The sequence below is a fragment of the Vipera ursinii genome (genome assembly GCF_947247035.1).
Source record: "Vipera ursinii genome assembly, chromosome: 3".
Classification (NCBI taxonomy): Eukaryota; Metazoa; Chordata; class Lepidosauria; order Squamata; family Viperidae; genus Vipera; species Vipera ursinii.
In genome coordinates, this window is record NC_139516.1 from 183,127,825 (window position 1) to 183,146,380 (window position 18,556).

General features: G+C 37.1%; 2 protein-coding genes across 3 annotated transcripts in view; both read right to left on the reverse strand.

The window, feature by feature from the left end:
* LOC310637597 (uncharacterized protein) overlaps positions 1–8,911 on the reverse strand; it is a 28,923-nt gene extending 20,012 nt beyond the window's left edge. The window contains exons 1-2 of the mRNA XM_083358099.1: positions 6,101–8,911; positions 5,425–5,555 (exon numbers count right to left, since the gene is read on the reverse strand). Of these exons, the coding sequence (XP_083214225.1) occupies positions 5,425–5,451 (27 nt within the window). The 5' untranslated portion in view covers positions 5,452–5,555; positions 6,101–8,911. The remainder of the gene's footprint in view (positions 1–5,424; positions 5,556–6,100) is intronic.
* A 6,908-nt stretch (positions 8,912–15,819) lies between these two features.
* The window catches only part of ZNF704 (zinc finger protein 704), a 59,575-nt gene continuing 56,838 nt past the window's right edge, over positions 15,820–18,556 (reverse strand). For both annotated transcript variants that reach the window (XM_083358757.1, XM_083358756.1), the window contains exon 9: positions 15,820–18,528. In XM_083358757.1, the coding sequence (XP_083214883.1) occupies positions 18,417–18,528 (112 nt within the window). In that variant the 3' untranslated portion in view covers positions 15,820–18,416. The remainder of the gene's footprint in view (positions 18,529–18,556) is intronic.

Here is an 18,556-nt window from a genome sequence, read left to right on the forward strand (position 1 = left end):
GGCCTACTGGGTGGGCATGGCTAGAATGCATATGGCCTACTGGGTGGGTGTGGCCAGCTCTACATCGTTCACATCAAGGGTACCTATGGGGGCCTGGGCAGGAGTGGGACAGATCTGAGGGTCTCTGGCAGAAGGAGGGTCTCTGGGCCAAGGCCAAGGCAGTGGGGGCCGTTCCCTCACTCTTTCCAGGATGGCTTTGTGGGCCACATGAAACCACTTTGTGGGCCGGATCCGGCCCCTGGGCCTTGTGTTTGACATGTCTGGTCTAGAAGGATACCATGTTCAGTGGTATTGAAGGCCACTAAGAGGTCAAGGACAGATATACTATGCCCATGCTGCTCTTGCCAGAGATGATCCAAGAATGTAGTCAATGCCGTCTGAGTCCCATCCCAGGGAGGGCCAGAATTTGACTAAAAGAAGTTCAGACAATTCACTTCTTTTAGAATTCTTTGAAGCCTCTGCACAGCCACATTTTCCACAGCGTTCTGCAAAAGGGGAAGGTTGAACACTGGACAAAATAATGGCCTCTTGAAGAGGGATAGACCATCACTGCCTTAAGAGATGGTGGAACCAATCTGTCTTAAAAAGTATTTAACTTCCATCAAAACACAACCATAAGTCACCTCTCGGGAGGCTTTAGCCAATCAGGTGGCTGAGCCAACAGCCTTCAGAGCCCTGCCCACTTCATCAGGTCCGACAGAATGAATTTCTTTCCAGATAACTGAATCAGGCCTCACCTCAGTCACATCTGCAAGACCTAATACAGACAAAATTCAACATGGCACCAGATCAAATTTATCTGTCAGATGCCTTGTGAATTCTTCAATGTGACCTTATGGGTCACATAAGGTCCACGAAGATTCAGAACCCCACAAATAAGGCATCAATGGATGCAATAATGGCAGCAAAAAATTGCTATCCTTTCCACCATAAGGTGGGCCGTAATAGCTCTAGCTCGTGTTTGGTTAAATTAGCGTCGCTTTTGTCCACCTGCTTTATTTCTTTCAACTATTTTGTAAACCAAAGAGGGTTCTAGATCTTGGGGTGGGGAGAGGCTTCTTCGGCACAATCTGATAAGATAATAAGATAACCTTTATTGTCATTTTTTACTGTGGACACATAGGCACACATTAAAAATGAAATTCTGTTGCCTGCTCTCCAAAGTGTACACATAGATAACACATGTATAAACATGCTATATACCTGTACAACATATGTATATACCTACACCCTTATATATAAATATTAATCACTGTCCACCTTGAAAACATAGCGGAAAGAGGAAGCTTGAGAGTTCACAAGGTTAATACTGTATGGAAGAAAACTGTGACTGAAACTCTATGTTCTGCTTCGGATACCAAGAAGCCTCCTCCCAGAAGGTAACAAGGAAAACAGGTTGTGAAGAGGATGTGTAGTGTCCCAGACAATCCTGCGGATCAAGAAGTCTCACCATCCTTTCATTGATCAGATTGTGCAGCAGCCTCTCAGGAACAACCCTAAAGTTTCCTTTAAGACAAACTGTGTCGGTCAGTTGCCTGAAGTTGACCAATCTAATAGGACAAGTTTCCCTGAGGTGGAGGGCAATGGAGCAGTGCCAGAGAACTGCAGAATGATCATTTAGAATGATCTAACCATGATGGGTGAAACAAACCTTTCCCAATTCCACATCATGCTGCCAGTTCTCCAACACAAACAACAGAACATGTGAATGACCACCATGATGCTAAAATGGTCTGAAAGTCCAACAAATTTGGAGGCTGAATATTTCTAAACACAGCAATAGCATTGATATTGCACACCATAATTTCTTATTTTGAAAATATTTTGGAATCCCCATATCCAGGTTTGCTAAGGCTTCAATTAGCAGAATTCTTAAATGTGTTTGGAATTCTGAAAATTGTAACATCAACAGATGGGAGGTGTCATAAGATTGAAGAAAGAACATGTTCAGGGATTAGCTTTAGCTTTCTATCTGCCACCCTTGTAAAATTTGAGCCACAATGAGATTGTGTCTTTGTTAATGCAAAATAGTTTTTCATTACATTTACAAAGTGCAAAATATAAATACACGCTTTATTTCAGATGCCTACACGTCTATGTTGTTTCTTTGCAATGATGCAGAAGTGGTTTGCCATTCTGCTTTTTCACAATATTTTTTATTAATGGGGGAAAGCCTTAGTTCAGCCCTCATTCCTGAGATTTTTCTGGTAGTCTCCTACACAAATATTAATGAGGTCTGACATCTGCTTAGTAAAGTCATCTACATGCCATTCTATAAGGCTTTGGTTGCTTAAATTAATCCAATCTTAGGGCGTCTCATGAACCATAAATTGACCACATGAATTGGGTTCATAAAATCTGGTTAGCTAGTCTAAAATTCAATGCATTCTATAGATGCAGGCTTAGCTTCAAACAAGAATTTTCAATAGATTTTTAAAAAGAAATGTAGAATTCCTATGTTTCAAATCAATCCTCTTTATCCAAAGTATTTGACTTTGCCTTTTGCAAGTCAATGTTTGTTAAATGAAATTAACCTGTGATCCTGTTTTCAAAGTATACATTTAATTATTATTTCTATATGTGTGTATCTCAGGTTGGTAACCAAACACCAGTAACTATTCATGCTTATTAAGATGAAAAGAAATCCAGACAATAGTAATGTAATATTTGGAAAGAATAGCAAGGCAAAATTCTCCAAAGTTACCACCTAAGGAGCTGTTCAAATAAGGCTGACAGAGTAAGGATCCAAAGATGACAGGAATTAACTTTCTGTCTCTAGGCTGCCTTCTAGTAATTGTCTGGAAGTTTGCAACCCAAAAGTGCAATGTATCCCAAGTTATGGACCTTGAATTGCAAAGATGTACAACAAAGACTTTGTATGGGACCTTATGTAGGGCCATCAAGCTATTTCCTGCTTATCACAATACAGTGTTAACTTTTATATTTTGACTCTTCTTGCTACGTTATCCTCTTTTATTTCACTCTGAACCAAGAGTTGCTGTTTCCATTTTCCATCTGCAAAAATGGTGATATTCACAACTGACTTGCTCCACAAAAGGGATACATCAAGAGAGGTTTTTTTGAGGACGCTATATAATTCTTATAGTATAGCTGTATACCATAAAGACCAAAAGAACAATGCAAAAAAAAAACTGTTTTCTTTTCCCTCCCATTAAGAAGTTAGGAATAAATAAAACTTACTCTGTCAAGCATTCATTAAGGTTGAAATGAACAAATGGTGCTGAGGTCCAACTTCCATCAATTTATGGCCAATGATAAGGAATGACAGCAGTTGTGGCTTAACAGTATCTAGAAGGCCACATGCTTGCCATTTTTGCTTTAGGTGGATTTTGTTGGCATCTAGAAAGCTTCCTTGTTCTGTCAGCTTAATTGTGTTTACTTTGATTGGCAAAGGTTATCCACGGATTCAGGCAGGACTGTTCAAGCCAGATTTCTAAATCCCAGGGATCGCATACATAATGCATCTGCTATAGCACTGAACACTGACCTTGTATTAATGTTTTACCCTCTTTTGGTTATATTGAAGGGACACATCATGGTAAACAAAGAAGTGGCTCCTGAAATCACTTTTAGCACATATATACACTAGAGCTCCTTCTGATCATGGTGCTAAATTTTGATTAAACAATTGCCATGACTTGATAAAGTGGGTTCCAGACCAGCTCATTATTAATGAGCCTCACTCAATATCTCTCATAACTCTCCCTTTGATGGCCCTTAACTCTTCCAAAGCATCAGTCGGCCTCCTCAGAGTTCCGTCGGTTAAGCAATACGGCTGGTGACCCCTAGGGGGAGAGCCTTCTCTGTGGGTGCGCCGACCCTCTGGAATGAGCTGCCTCCGGAGGACCTTTGGTCCTTTCGCCGTGACCTGAAGACATGGATGTTTCAACAATTGGGCCTGGACTGACTATGGTTTTAAATTTGGTTTTATGGGGTTAAATTACTATGTATTGAACATATCTACTTTTAATTCTTTTTAAAATTTTGTATTTTCATGTTCTTTTATAGTTTTTATTGTTTGTGAGCCGCCCTGAGCCCTTAGGGAGAAGGGCGGCATATAAATATAATCAATCAATCAATCAATCAATCAATCAATCAGTCACACACACACCCCGCACCAACCAAAATAATCTCTATTTTTGCATAAAGTTTTACTGTGCTTTGTTTGGCTTTGGTCAAGCATTGGGTTTAGTTGTCTAAAGGATCATCTATCTTCTGCAATTTCTACCCATCCCATATGATGCAACAAAGTTGGAATGCTCTGGGTCCCTTAATTAAACAGTGACATCTGTTGTGACTCATGAATCAAAACCTTGCTCTTCCCCCAGGTCTTGGGTGGAGTGAATGGTGGCCCCCTTAGAGAAGATGGGTTTATTAGTCTTGTGCTATGTTTACTGGATATTTGTTTTCTGTATTATTTTATACTTCATTGTTTTAAATTGTATTATACCTGCCTAGAGTTGTAATGGAGTTAGATGGCCTACAAATACAGTGAAGGTAGTTAAAATGTGATTAAACATATAGAGATATTGATTTGAGCAACTGGTAAAATTCCTTCTATGGAGAATAAATTGGAAAGTAATGTTGTGTATCCCTTCTATGCATATCTGGATTAACATGCCATGTAATGTACCCATTTGCTATCATCCCACTCCAGGTTAAAGAACTTGTGTATGTGAATGTTGTGTCTGTTCAAAGATTCCAGGCCTGCATGTGGCTCCAATAATTCAAGTTGTGGACCCAAAAAGTAGAAAAAAGTAGCATTTAATGTTATAGAAGAGAAAAATGATAAATATTTTTTTCTTCCATTCTGTCCAATCCAGGAACTTGGCCAGGCAGTTTCCGGGAATAAAAAGCATAGGTGGATAATTATATTAATTGTATTTGATATTGATTAAATCTTGATGAAAATAAAATCATACCACTTTTGTCCTGTTTTTAACTAATATTTTTGGGGAGAGCAGCTCCTGGTAAACCCATCAAGAGCCAAAAATAACCTTTGCAGTGGGAAAAGCACAATCAGAACCCAGCTCATCCACCATCAAACAGCCTGTGCAGGTTTATGACTTTTAAAAGACTGTGGCCATACTTGTCACCATAGGAGGGCACACTATGATAAACATTGCCCAACTTATTTAAATAATTGACTTTTAGAAAATCTTGCAATTTCAACCTGGAGCTGAAACAATTGAAATAATAATGATGCCTTCACTGACACGTGCAACTTGCTTTCTTATTTGGATTACTGAGAAATGCAATTCCAACTAGATATGGCACAATGCAAATGAATGGTAACATTGCAGTAATGTTGAAAGACTTCAGTGGTAGCACCAAGTTTTTGTCTTTAGCTATAAAAACATCTCTCTGTCTATATTAAAATATCTCATAATGAAAGGATCTTACCTCAAAATATGCTGGAATTTTAAACATTCTGATAAGTAATTATTTCCATTACTTCCAGTGTTGGATTACTTAATGCAGTACAGTAGACATAACTATTTTCTCTTCTTAAACACTGGTGCAGTTTAGTTTCACTACAATAAAAGCAAAAGCTAACATAAACAAGCCACACATGAAAACACTTACGCAAAGGCTTTTATTAAATGAAATAATTCAGCACACTCCATGGTAGCAAATCAATTGTAAGTGCATTTAAATTGCATTTATGGACATCATAACAGTCTGAATAAGGTCTTCCAACTAGGTTCAAGCAAATGCAACAAAAGAAATAACCATTAATAGTAAAACAGTTTTATGACAAGTAAAGAAAAGGCATATTTGTTACAGCCAAGAATTACAAAGCACAGCTCACTTACTGAGACTATCACTACAATGGATTTTAACAGATGGACTAATCTATTCCTAATGATAGATCTTATGTCCTATTACTTCAGTAGCTCATTGTTTTTTTTTCCATCCTCTCCACCCAAAAGATTAAAGATTTCAAGTTCTGCAACTTTTGTTAGGCAGGGAAGAAAACAGGACACACATACACAGAAATGTAAACGTGTTGTGGTCACTAGGTTGGAAAGCTCATTCAGAGAAAATAGACTGCATGCCATGAGAAAGTGCATTTTACCTGGTACTATTCAGAAGGACCAGCTTAAAACCTAAAATTCTGCTTTCAAAAACAATGGAGAGATTTACATCAGAGCAGAACTGCCCATTTCTGGGATAAAATAGCTGTAAAATATTTTAGTCGTCTCATAAAACCTTTTAAATCAGTTCATAAAGCAATACAAAACACTTTGTTTCCTTGAAGAACAGTGAAAAAACACTAAACATTTAACCATATGAATCTATTTATATTATTTATAATTTACATATATTATATACACACACAAAATGCACAATATACCAAAAGCTGGCAAAGCACTTCAAATGGTTGGTTCCCCCACCCCTAACTCAAGATTCTGAGACCTGAACTAGTTTTATTTTTGCACGTACAGCCTGATAGGAAACCAAGACGTAGTAATCAGAATATTTGTATTTGATTAAAAATTATATAAAAAGACAGAACATTTCTTTTCAAATAACCTTCTAAATATATATGAAAAGTATCCAGTATTTCCATTAGTGCCAAAGTTGGAAGCTCTTTCAAATATTTATAAAGTGAATTTTTTCATATTAAACAGATAAGAAAAGAAACACTCCTGAAAGATAACTCACTTTCCTTATATTCTTTGGATTCCAATGAAAGGGAAACCCCAGAGATATGATACAGCTTTGCAAGCTTTGAAACATACCACAATTTTGCAGCATTCATACCAAGGGTAGTTGCCATCTGTCCCCATGTCGTACTGGAGGTAGGCTGCTGTTATCCCAAGACAGATTTTTACTTAACACTACTTAATCACTTCCAGTCATTGCTTCGAGGTAGGCTTGAATCTAATCCGAGGCCAACCTAGAAATTACTCCCCTGGCACAGGGGTAAAATATATTATGAAAGAGCCCTCTAGTGATGGTGATGTCTGTATGCTATCTCAACATCCAGTCCTGCAACACCATATGTGCAATGAGATTCCTCTCAATTGTCAGAAAGAAATGAATTATGATGTGGAATTAGAGACATAGTAGAATGAGAGAGATGTTTCTTCCTGTGTTGGACTATTCCTAGGTTTCTTAAAGAGTATTTCTCAAAATATGGATAATTGTATATAAAATAAAGCAGCATGGTAGGATTGTTGCTTAATCAAAATAATTACATCAGGAAAATCATTATCTCCAGCTCCACTCTTCAAATGATTGCATTTCAACTCTCAAGCTTATCTAGATAGAAAGCATTGACTATACATAAATTGGCTTGAGGCATTTGAAAAGTTTAATTCGACTGAGTTTAAGGAGTAGCTCAGAGAGTTGAAGTTACGTAATCACTTTCAATTTGACAGCCATTGCAATTGGATGCACTTAAGCAGCTGACAATTCATTACAAATATTAGACAAAATCTAAACAAAATATAGAGTGCCTGGTGTTTAGAGGAATGATTTCAGCATATATGTAAAGAAGCCAATCCATGCCTCCTGTGAGGCAGGCTAAGCAGCTTAAAGAACACTAAATCTTTGCAAGATCTTCTCTTAGGGGGTCCTCTGGGATAGGCTGGAACAGGCTGCCTATCAAGATTTTTTCCTGGCAGTTCTTGACGAGGGGAGTCTAGGGAACATCAGGGGTAATGCAAATGGCTGTATATTTCTCCAACCAGAGTCTCAAGTACATCCACAAAAAATAGTCCAATACTTGTCTAGGAATTTGCAATTCTATTATAGTCAATGGGAGGAAGGAATAAAATATAGAACCATCTAGTATGTTAGCTGTGGTGAAACAGCAAGGATACATAGCAGTGGAAAAGTTTTGTCACATTCCTATCATAAACAGTGGGTCTTTTAAAGCAAAGTGCACGGAGATTTGTATGTATTTAATTATCCTCAGTTGTATCATCTAAAAACAAAATGTCAAACCTATGCCATTTCTGCTTGGAAGCTAATTTCGGGTAAGTATCTCCTTAAATAGATTCTTAGAAAAATGCAGAGTTGGTGCAAAACAAGTGTGTTAAAAATGAAAATATGTGATGTGCAGTTCCAGATACATTCATTCACAAAATCCAGCACTTACTATGTAACATATTTGTAGAACTGCATTTTGAAACCTCTGCAAAAAGAGTAACTGAATCATATTGTGATTTTAATTTTTTGCGGCTAGACTTAATTTAATTTTATTTTAATTTTATATTGTATTGTTTTTAAATTTTGCCTTGTAAACCGCCCTGAGTCCTTTGGGAGTAGGGCGGTATATAAACCGAATTAATAAATAATAATAAATATTGGCAACACTTAACTTCTTAGTATAACATGTGGAAATAACCTAAATGCTTCTATTTTCAGAATGTAATAATTAACATAAAATCATGGGGAAATTAAGTGCCGCCATGTGTTTGTTGGACCTGTGTCCCTCCTGGCTGGTCTATGCATCTCGGGAGGTTACACGAGGCTGGATCCTAGCAGTTATCAATGCCTCACTAAGTGAAGGGTACTTCCCTGCCGCCTTGAAAGAGGCGGTGGTAAGGCCCCTCCTTAAGAAACCTGCATTGGATCGAGCTATTTTAAATAACTTCCGTCCTGTCTCCAACCTTCGCTTTCTTGCGAAGGTCATTGAGAGCGTGGTGGCACGGCAGCTCCCTTTGGTTCTGGAGGAAACTGAGTATCTGGATCCGTACCAATCGGGTTTCAGGCCCGGGTATAGCACGGAGACGGCATTGGTCGCGCTAGTGAATGATCTCTGGCGGGCCCGAGATAGGGGTTATTCCTCTGTCCTGGTCCTATTAGATCTCTCAGCGGCTTTTGATACCATCGACCATGGTATCTTGCTGCGTCGTCTTGAGGAGTTGGGAGTGGGAGGCACCGTTCTGCGGTGGTTCTCCTCCTACCTCTCGGGCCGTTCGCAGATGGTGTTGGCAGGGGGGCAGAGGTCAACCCCTAGGCCCCTTGTGGGGTGCCTCAGGGGTCGGTACTCTCGCCCCTCCTGTTCAACATCTATATGAAGCCGCTGGGAGAGATCATCCGTGGCTTCGGGGTGAAGTATCATCAATATGCTGATGATACCCAGCTTTTCATCTCCACCCTGAACCAACCTAGTGATGCCCTCGATGTGATGTCCCATTGCCTGGAAGCGGTACAGATTTGGATGGGAAAGAACAGGCTCCGGCTCAACCCGGCCAAGACTGAGTGGCTTTATGTACCGACATCTCGTTTAGTCCAAGAGGTTCCATCTTTGATTATAGGAGGAGAGATGTTACCTCCCGTTGATAGAGCACGCAATCTAGGCGTCCTCCTGGATTCACGACTCAGTTTTGAAGATCATATTGGAGTCGTGGCTAGGGGGGCATTTGCCCAGATTCGCCTGGTACGCCAGTTGCGCCCCTTTCTGGAGCGAGATGCCCTACGCACAGTCACCCACGCACTCATTACCTCCCATATAGATTACTGCAATGCTCTCTACATGGGGCTGCCCTTAAAGACCACCCGGAGGCTTCAGCTGGTGCAGAGTGCGGCTGCACGGGGAGTGATGGGAGCACCCCGATACTCCCATATTACACCCCTCCTGCGTGAGCTGCATTGGTTACCGGTTGCCCTCCGGGTGAGATTTAAGGTGCTGGTACTTACCTTTAAAGCCCTATATGGTTTAGGCCCAGGATACTTGCAGGACCATCTGCTGCCAGGAACGAATTCCCATCGCCCAGTACGCTCACACAGAGAAGGCCTCCTCAGGGTACCGTCGGCTAGACAATGTCGGCTGACGACCCCCAGGGGGAGGGCCTTCTCTGTGGGAGCGCCAGCCCTGTGGAACCAGCTCCCCCCTGAGCTTCGGATGGCCCCAGATCTCCAGTCCTTTCGCCGCGGCCTCAAAACACTCCTTTTCCACCTGGCTGACCTGGACTGACAGGGATTTTAATTATGTTTTTAATTGTTTAACTCTAATTTTTAATTTATTTTAATTTTAATTTATTGTACAGAGGCCTTTAATTTTAATTTTATCTTAACTTCTGTATTTATTGTATGTTATTGTTGTTAGCCGCCCTGAGTCCTTCGGGAGATAGGGCGGCATATAAGTCCCAATAATAAATAAATAAATAAATAAAATCTCCAAACCAATTTATGTAGGATATTTGGTGAGTCTTTTAGGCATGACTCTGTGATGCTCCACCCTTTTCATGTCCGTCACATGTGTACCATAAAAAGGGGCAGCATTTTGCACTGTTGCCATTTTGCCTTTTTTTACCTCTCTGTACACGTTCACTATGCCTCTGTAATATTCATTAACACTGTGCCAATTTTAAATAAATAGCAGTTTCAGTAGGAAAGGTTTCACAAATATCAGATAGATCTGATTTGACAAAAACCTCTTCATTAGAATACACTTTTTCAACAGTAGGCCAAGAATAGTTTCTAACTTCATAAAATTATCAAAACCTTTGCAAAACAAGCCATGCATGAAATATAAAGAAGATACATGAATAGAATTAGTCTTCCGCGTATAGAATTATTTTTTCTATTCTACGTAACTCCACTATATGGTCCATTGATCTTATCTGAGGCCCAACCAGATGTGTGTGCAGAATCCAAAATTTTCAACAAATGGACAAAAGCAGCATCATACTCTTACAACATAAGCTCTGCCTCATTCAAATGTGCATTAAAGTCAAAATGTAAGTACAGAAGGAGCCAAGCTTAAATTTCAACAGTGCCATAAGGCTTTCATCATCTGTAAACCTTTGATCACTTTGCAGATACCTCTGGGTTCAACCTTGGTCCATGTTTATGAATCTGCCATGTCTTTCAAAAACAAAAAAGCAACTGAACTCAGGTCAGGTGTTCTGGATGTGAATTACTTTTATAAATAACTCAAGGCAATAAATATACCTAATACTGCTTCCTCCTCCTATAACTTCCCCACAGCAATAACCCTATGAGGTGGGTTTTAACACTAGCAAAGAATAATTACTAAAAAGTTCTCTATTTTGTATGTAATAAGGACCATTAATTTTAAATTAGTCAGGAATGAAGCCAATATGATCCAATAGTCCTTCCTGGCTTCAGAAACAAGCATGTACGAAGTGGGATGTAGCTTAGAGAAGTCCTCCAAAAGTAGGCTACATAGGAGAAATTATTAATTACATAAGGAATGATCATGTGAACTTTAAACTATTTAATAATTTGATCTACATTAAATGTAACTAAATTTCAATATAAATTAAAATCAGGGAGAATTTAATTTTCAGTTCGATCTGCTGACGTATTTGTTTTGGCTCTACCTTTTTTATTAGACTAGCGCCCCATTATGCCAACTGATCTTTGGCCTAGAAAAACGCATACCCTTATTGAAACTTAATGCAAAATATCATGATTTGTTATATGTATGTAATAAGAACTAATAATAATTCTTATTCATGCTAGCTCCAGACATGTATTCTAAAAATAAACATTAACAAAGATGACATATTAGTAATGGTTTTAGTGAAAAAATGTTGCCGATTAGATAAAAAGATGTTCTTCCCTTTCTAAATTCCATAGAAGCTGCTAATAACATGATCATCCATGTCTACTAAGTTCCACAAGATTGACTGGTGCTAATGTTGAAACTTGATCTGAGGAAACATTCTCTTTTAAACTGACAGAAATATCTCAGAGAAACTATTTCAAGAAATAACATTTTGATATTGTCCTTCATTACAATTATTCATCAATTTACTGTACTTAATTAAATCCTAGAATAATGTTTGGCTTAAAGGACAGTGAATAGAAGAAAGAAATGCAATGACTCAATACATTTTAGATTATAATAGTATACCAAACTATAGTACACTATACCCAACTATAACATAAAATAACATAAAAATACTTTTAATAGAAGACATAGGAGAGGGCAGGGGACTAGCTTGCCACTTTTTGCTATCATCTGCAAATTAACAGTGTGTGCAGTTATGCTTTGCTAGTTCATAAATAGAGACTTTTGAATCTCTTGCAGAAACACTAACTTTTGTGTTTTGTCACTGCCAGACTAGTAGTCTACTTAAAGTTCTGCCATCTTCATCACACCACAGAAAATTTTAATTTCACAGCTTACTCAAAGTTTATGAATATATACACTGAAAGTGCTTAAGGGCTACAAAGAAGCAGCATAATCAAAGCTTACAAAGGGAATCCAAAATGGAAGCCAAATAACTTAAGTGATTTGATAATTTTTTAAAAAATATCTATCATAGGTACAAGCAATTAATTGACCAAACTGGTTGGTGATGATGGAAGTTGTTCCAAAACATTTGAAGGGTATTTATTAGCCCCACACTAATAAATCTTGCTGCACCTAAACCAGTCCCAGGTTTATTCCCTTTTTAATTCTTTTACACTGATCTTCCTCCAAATTAATTCTAAGACAATAATCATGGTTAAAAGAAAATAAAAATCATAAAATCCTATAATCTTTAGTTAATTTATGGGTTTTGTAGACAAAACTTTTTTTGTTGTTTCTTTCTTCAGAAAAATCCAGATGTAAATTCCCAAATTCAGATTAATTCACAGTGCTGATTAAACTCTAACAATGATTTTCTAGGTATAAGATTCATTTTCTGATGTACATTTAGAAAAAAAATAAAGGAAAGTTTAAACAAATTTCACATTGCCTAAACAGCAGAACTGAACCAAAGCAATTTCTAAAAAATAGTATAAGAATATCTGCCTATTTTAAGAATAATAGAATTTCTAGCTAATGTCCCTTTGTGCCATATGCACATGCAAGAAAAATTTGCTGGGAATTAATTAAAATTTGAAAGTAAAGCTCTGTCTTGAAAAAAGATTTGCAAATTGCATTTATATTCAAAAGTTAGTCACGTGTTTTATATTTTGGAAAGCTTATTACACTGATTTAAAATCATTTGTTGAAGTATTCCTGTCTATACAGACTTTCTAATATACACTGAATTAATATTCTTCACAGTAGCTTAAATTCTATTTCAAAAAGTTAGCCCTTTTTAGAGTAAAAAGCAATATTGCACCATTCAATAAGGCAGTTGTCTCTTTTTCCTTTTGACTAAACTACTGCATATTAAAATCTTCAACAGCCACAAATTAAAGCAATTAAAATATCTAATCAATTAGACCTAAGTTTAAATATTTTATTTAAAAAGTCAACTCCAAGTACTATTCTTGGTTCGTCTAAATTACTTTTTTAATATTTTAACTGAGGGAGAAAAATAGTATTCTGTGTCTAGAGGGCATAGTCTGACATCTAAAACAACCCAGATTGTCATGCAATATAAATCCAGAAAGATTAGAAGTGCAACTTGTGCATTCTAATACTCTTATAGGGGAGTTGGTTGAACTCATTGTTAAGTAAGAAGACCCAATTAAAGATAAACACAAGGAAGTGTTGGTTGAATCAGAGCCTAGTAGATAAGAAGTTATTTCTTCCCTCATAAATTCATAATCCCTTAATTTGTCTGCCAATAAAATTTGGTTTTTGGAAAATATGTCTGCAATCTAACAATGCTGAAGCACTAGCTAAACATAGCTGGCAAGTTGCGCACAACATGGAAAGACGAACAAAAGCAAAAACTAATTCTGCCATTTCATCAGCTTGATGGTTATTATTGTTATGCACACCAGGACCTTAAAAAGACACTTTTGGAATACAGGACTTACAACCATTTGTTTAGTGACTGTTCAAAGTTACTACAGCACTGAATAAAGTGACTTACAACTGATCCTCACACTTACAGTTGTTGTAGCATCTCCATGGTCAGGTGATGAAAGTATAGGTGCTTGGCAACCAACATGCAATTACTATAGTTGCAGCATTCTGGGATCAGGTGATGGCTGCTTGCCACTTTCCTAGCCAGCTTCCAAGAAACAAACTCAGCGGGGAAAGTTGGATTCACTTAATAACCACATGATTCACTTAACAACTGCAGTGATTAGTTAACGGTGGCCAAAAAAAGTCATAAAAACAGGCACAACTCACATACATCCACTTTGCTTAACAATGGAATTCTGGTTCCAATTGTGGTCATAAGTTGAGGACTACATGACTGAGATTTATTTTAGCTAAATCTTATCAGTGGAAAGAAATTTTGAAATTCAGAAAAATAAATAAAAGCTAAAGGGAGCTGCACAAGCATGTTGTATATTGTATATTCCAGGGGTGTCAAACTGACAACCCGTGGGGCGAATGTGTCATGGCAAAACAGCGCCCACCCCATTGCCGGCAATGGAAAAAAAGTTCCGATACGTCACATCACGTGACATTGTGAGTTTGACACCCCTGGTATATTCCTTTGATTGGGAGGTCAATTAAAATAATGATGCAAACAGGTGATAATCTGACGACACTGGGCATAATCTAAACACATTTATATGAACACACAAACCTGAATAAAGGGAAAAAATGGCAGCTTTTCATGTTTGATTTTAACATGATAATTATTTATACATAAAGCTCAAGTAGTAACAGCTGTTCAAAATTATTCTGACTTACCAGAAAGTAGTCTTGGTTTGGGCATGGAAGATGTTTAACAACAGTATTCATACAAGATTTGGAAATGTCCAAATAGACACAGCAAGAGCTTTTCAAAGTAGCCCTGAGTTAAAGTTATTAACTCTTTTCTAACAAGCAATCAGAGACAATAATTTCTGCCCTCATTCTGAAGCTACTATGCAACATCATAGTTTAGTCAAATCTGATATAGCTTTAAAATATTTATGAATACATCTTAAGAAAAATATCAGGGAGAGTTGGGAAAACATTTTGGACTTCTCAACCCTCAGTGATATCCTATAAATCATTATGAAAGAATGTTTAAGTGAGCAGTAAAATAGTTTTTTTAAAAGTCCTATGAAATGCTAACAGCAACCCCTTTGCTTACCATGTCTCTAATTCTAAGCTACAGTTCTGATTAGCACCTATTTCCTGTGTTTTTGGTGTGTTTAAAGCCCTATTGAAATTCTCCAGCAATAAAAAGGATTTATTGTGTTGCAATCAATGTTATGAGGAACACTTACTACGTAGAACAAGGCAAATTCCAGCAGTTTCATTGCCAAATTATGTTTGTCTCTTTAGACAGCAGATCCAACAGAATTATCTGGCAGTAATTTCAATTAAAGTATAAGCAAGCAAATACTACCTTAGGTCTGTTGCCTTTAATCTACCTATGGGAAAAAGTTTTTCAAATATCGCTATAAAGATAAAAATGTTTTCACTGTCAAAGTTGAACATGCTCAGTGAAAATCTGCAGAACCAAAAACTGAGGATACTATAAACAATAGATGAACTTACAAAAGCTATATTGCACAGAGATTGGCAAATGGTTATTATCCTATGATTATTTTTCAATCTTTAAAAATTTCTAGCCCTCAAGAGTGCAGAGTTAATTAGAAAAATATGCAGTAAAAATACTGAACGACCAGGTTTAAAATTCCTGTGAATGTGGAGTCTGATTATAACATGCATGTACTTCTGCTTTGAACATTTGAGAACATAACATAAAGTAGGAATAATAAATTTACCAATATTATTTGGCATATATTATAATCTCTATCTCAATTTGAAAACATATGCAATAAATCACTTATTTCCAACAATGACAAACCCATACATCTTAGAATATTTTTCCCCCACTTTTGTCTTGGTATTTCCAAGGCATGTGATCACAATTTACACCAACAGCTGATTCAACTAAGTTATAATTTTTTAAAAACTGTATGCCATATCATCCTGTAAAAGGAAATACCTAACAGAACAAAATAGGATGATGCAAATAAAGTCCAATGTACAGAAAATCAATACACTGTTCTCTGAACTTTTATTAAGATCAATGCATAAATACTTTCAATGTATGTAAAATTTAGTAATTCATTATAGCACTCTTAGCTTTCCAGGTGATTTTGAGTTTGTTTTTTTCTATATCAAGAATGTTAACTTAATTTTATTAAGCTGTCTGGTTACCTCAAACCATTAGTCTACTAATTTTGACTACAGTGGAAGTTTATGCTTTCAAGCAGACCCCTGCCTATAGCTCTATCATTTAGAAACTTTTAAATGGGAATGCCAGAAAGTGGACCTGAAAATATAAACTCTATTACTTTTTTGTATGTGAAATTAGGAAAAAAAATACATAAAGCCATACTTGGTATTTCCTCCAGGATGTATAGTGGCCAAGAAACACCCAGTCAGAACAATTTATTAGTGAATTTTGGACAGACTGTGCATGCAGCCAGAGATATATTTCAACACAAATATAGGACTGCAATATAACACATTCAAGTTAGAATGCAGATGTGATTATTACATCATGTAGTTTTACACATTTAGTTGTCAGCTGCCTGGTTGGGTAAATATATGATCTGAAGAAATCCCTGACAAACACAATTTGCTGTTAAATAAATAGATAAGAACATAAAACCTCAGATTTTCCTAAATCTTACTTTTGCTAGACACAGGTAGTTAAGTGGGCCAGTTGAAGACCAAACCATAAAGGAAAAAAAATAATTTGTGTTGAATTCATCCCTTTTTCTTACTTTCCTACAAAATCTCAAGAAAGAAATTTTCTATTTCTAGTTATGAGTGGAATAACATGCTACAAAATTGCGCTTTTTGAAGACAATGAGAAAACTGGATGAATATCTGATGAAAATGCTTATTTCAAGAAGACTCTTATTGGTACAGTAGAAGTGTTTTCAGCCAGATAGCCTTATTTTGGAAGACAGTTCCAGGCCTACCTGAATTGTTTTAATATTATCATAGCATTAAAGCTAACTTAATCCTTCTGAAATTTACATAAGAGTCATCCCTACCTTAATATTCTGTTTTTTAATTAAAATTTGTGCTTCTTTATATTTATTATAGGCAGCTACTCTAGATAATAGTGATTTATAATATATTCCATCAGCGATTCCTCTACCCCCCTTCCCCGATAAAATTTATTTCTGACTTGTCATCATACAACAGCATCAAGGGCTCCCATTCTTGCTCTTGTTTTCCCAACTTGGGATACCTATCTCATCCCACTGGAGTTAATATCAAAGGACAAAATCCACCAGGAAGGTCTTGAGCACAAGCCGTATTTATATTAATATGCAATAGTGCTCTTATAGGAATTCCTTTCTTTCAATAGGCAATCCATAGACATTGTTTCAGTAACCGATGTCCAAACTTTCTACTGATTCTCAAGCATCAGTTCAATTTACACCACAGCTACAACAGTCTATCTCATGGGCCAAATGAAGATTAAATTACACTAAAGCACAAAAACCTATGAAAGTGCAAGCCAGCGTGAAGGCTTTTATTTCTGATATTGAAAGAACTTTATAATCAATGGAATTTTTTATATACAGACATCTGCTTTGCTGCACTCGTATTTTACATGTCGGGAAGTGGGAAACCAGTATGTCCTTCTAGTTTCTATCTCCTGACGTGATAATTTGCTGTTTGAACTAAAATGTTAACCTAGTAATGGCATAAAAAGCAGGGAAAAGCTGATGGGTTGATCACATCCCTGATTAATGTTGATGAAGTCCACTGGGCTGCCCATTAGTCTGAGCAGAGCCTTTAGCACTGTGAGATGTACATTTTCCAGTACTTGCTTCTAAGAAAATATCCTGGAACCCAAATTTTGTTGGTAAGTATGCTGACTTCAATCCAAGTTCATTTAAAATCAGACTCCTTTCCCATGTGTGGGTTTTTGTTTTTTGCTTAGGACTGCTGGTGATTGTACCCCAACTAGCCTTCTTTGGGACAGATACAAGAAGTGCTCAACCTTCAGGTCTGAGTTTGAGATTACTCTTAAATTTCTTGCCCCTTTTGCAAAGCATCTTTCCATTATCCTTAAAGGACAAGCACCAGACGCTGAATCAAGTCTGTTCACAATAGAATTATTTACCACTTCTGGGAGAGCTGCTCTTGAGAAAAACACAGCTTATTTCTAAAGTTTACTGTATCTGTGTATGTATGTGTATTTGTGTTTTATTTACTTCATTCTAAGAAAAGTAGCATCACTCAATCTTGGCTTTAAGTGATTCCAAAGGTGAAATACTGATCATGATGTAGTATTGAAAGACAAATGTCCTGACAGGCGAGTTGTTCAAGGTATTAAAAACAGATTTTGTTCCTGTTCTTTTAAAGAAAGATGCATATAGCTGCTCCTGATTCAAAACTTGGTAAAGATTTTGTTAGTTTTTCCTATATTGCTGCATATAGGTTTTTGAGAAGTCCTTCCCCTTGAAATAAATGTGTTTGCTTTAGAGTGCCAGTCTTCTATAGACGTTAGCGCTCAATGAGGTGGGAAGAGTCACACTGCACAGTTGCAGCAAGAGAACCCTATTATACACAACTCCGTATTTTTTTCTGGGATTCAATCAATAAACCTTTGGCAGGCCTTCTTCCAACGACAAGCTGTACACCACATATCTCTATTCTCCATCCCGTACACTTTGCGACATTTCTTGCCCTCTCCTCTAGGTTTTCTGCCAGAAAGTTGAAAGAAAAACTTAT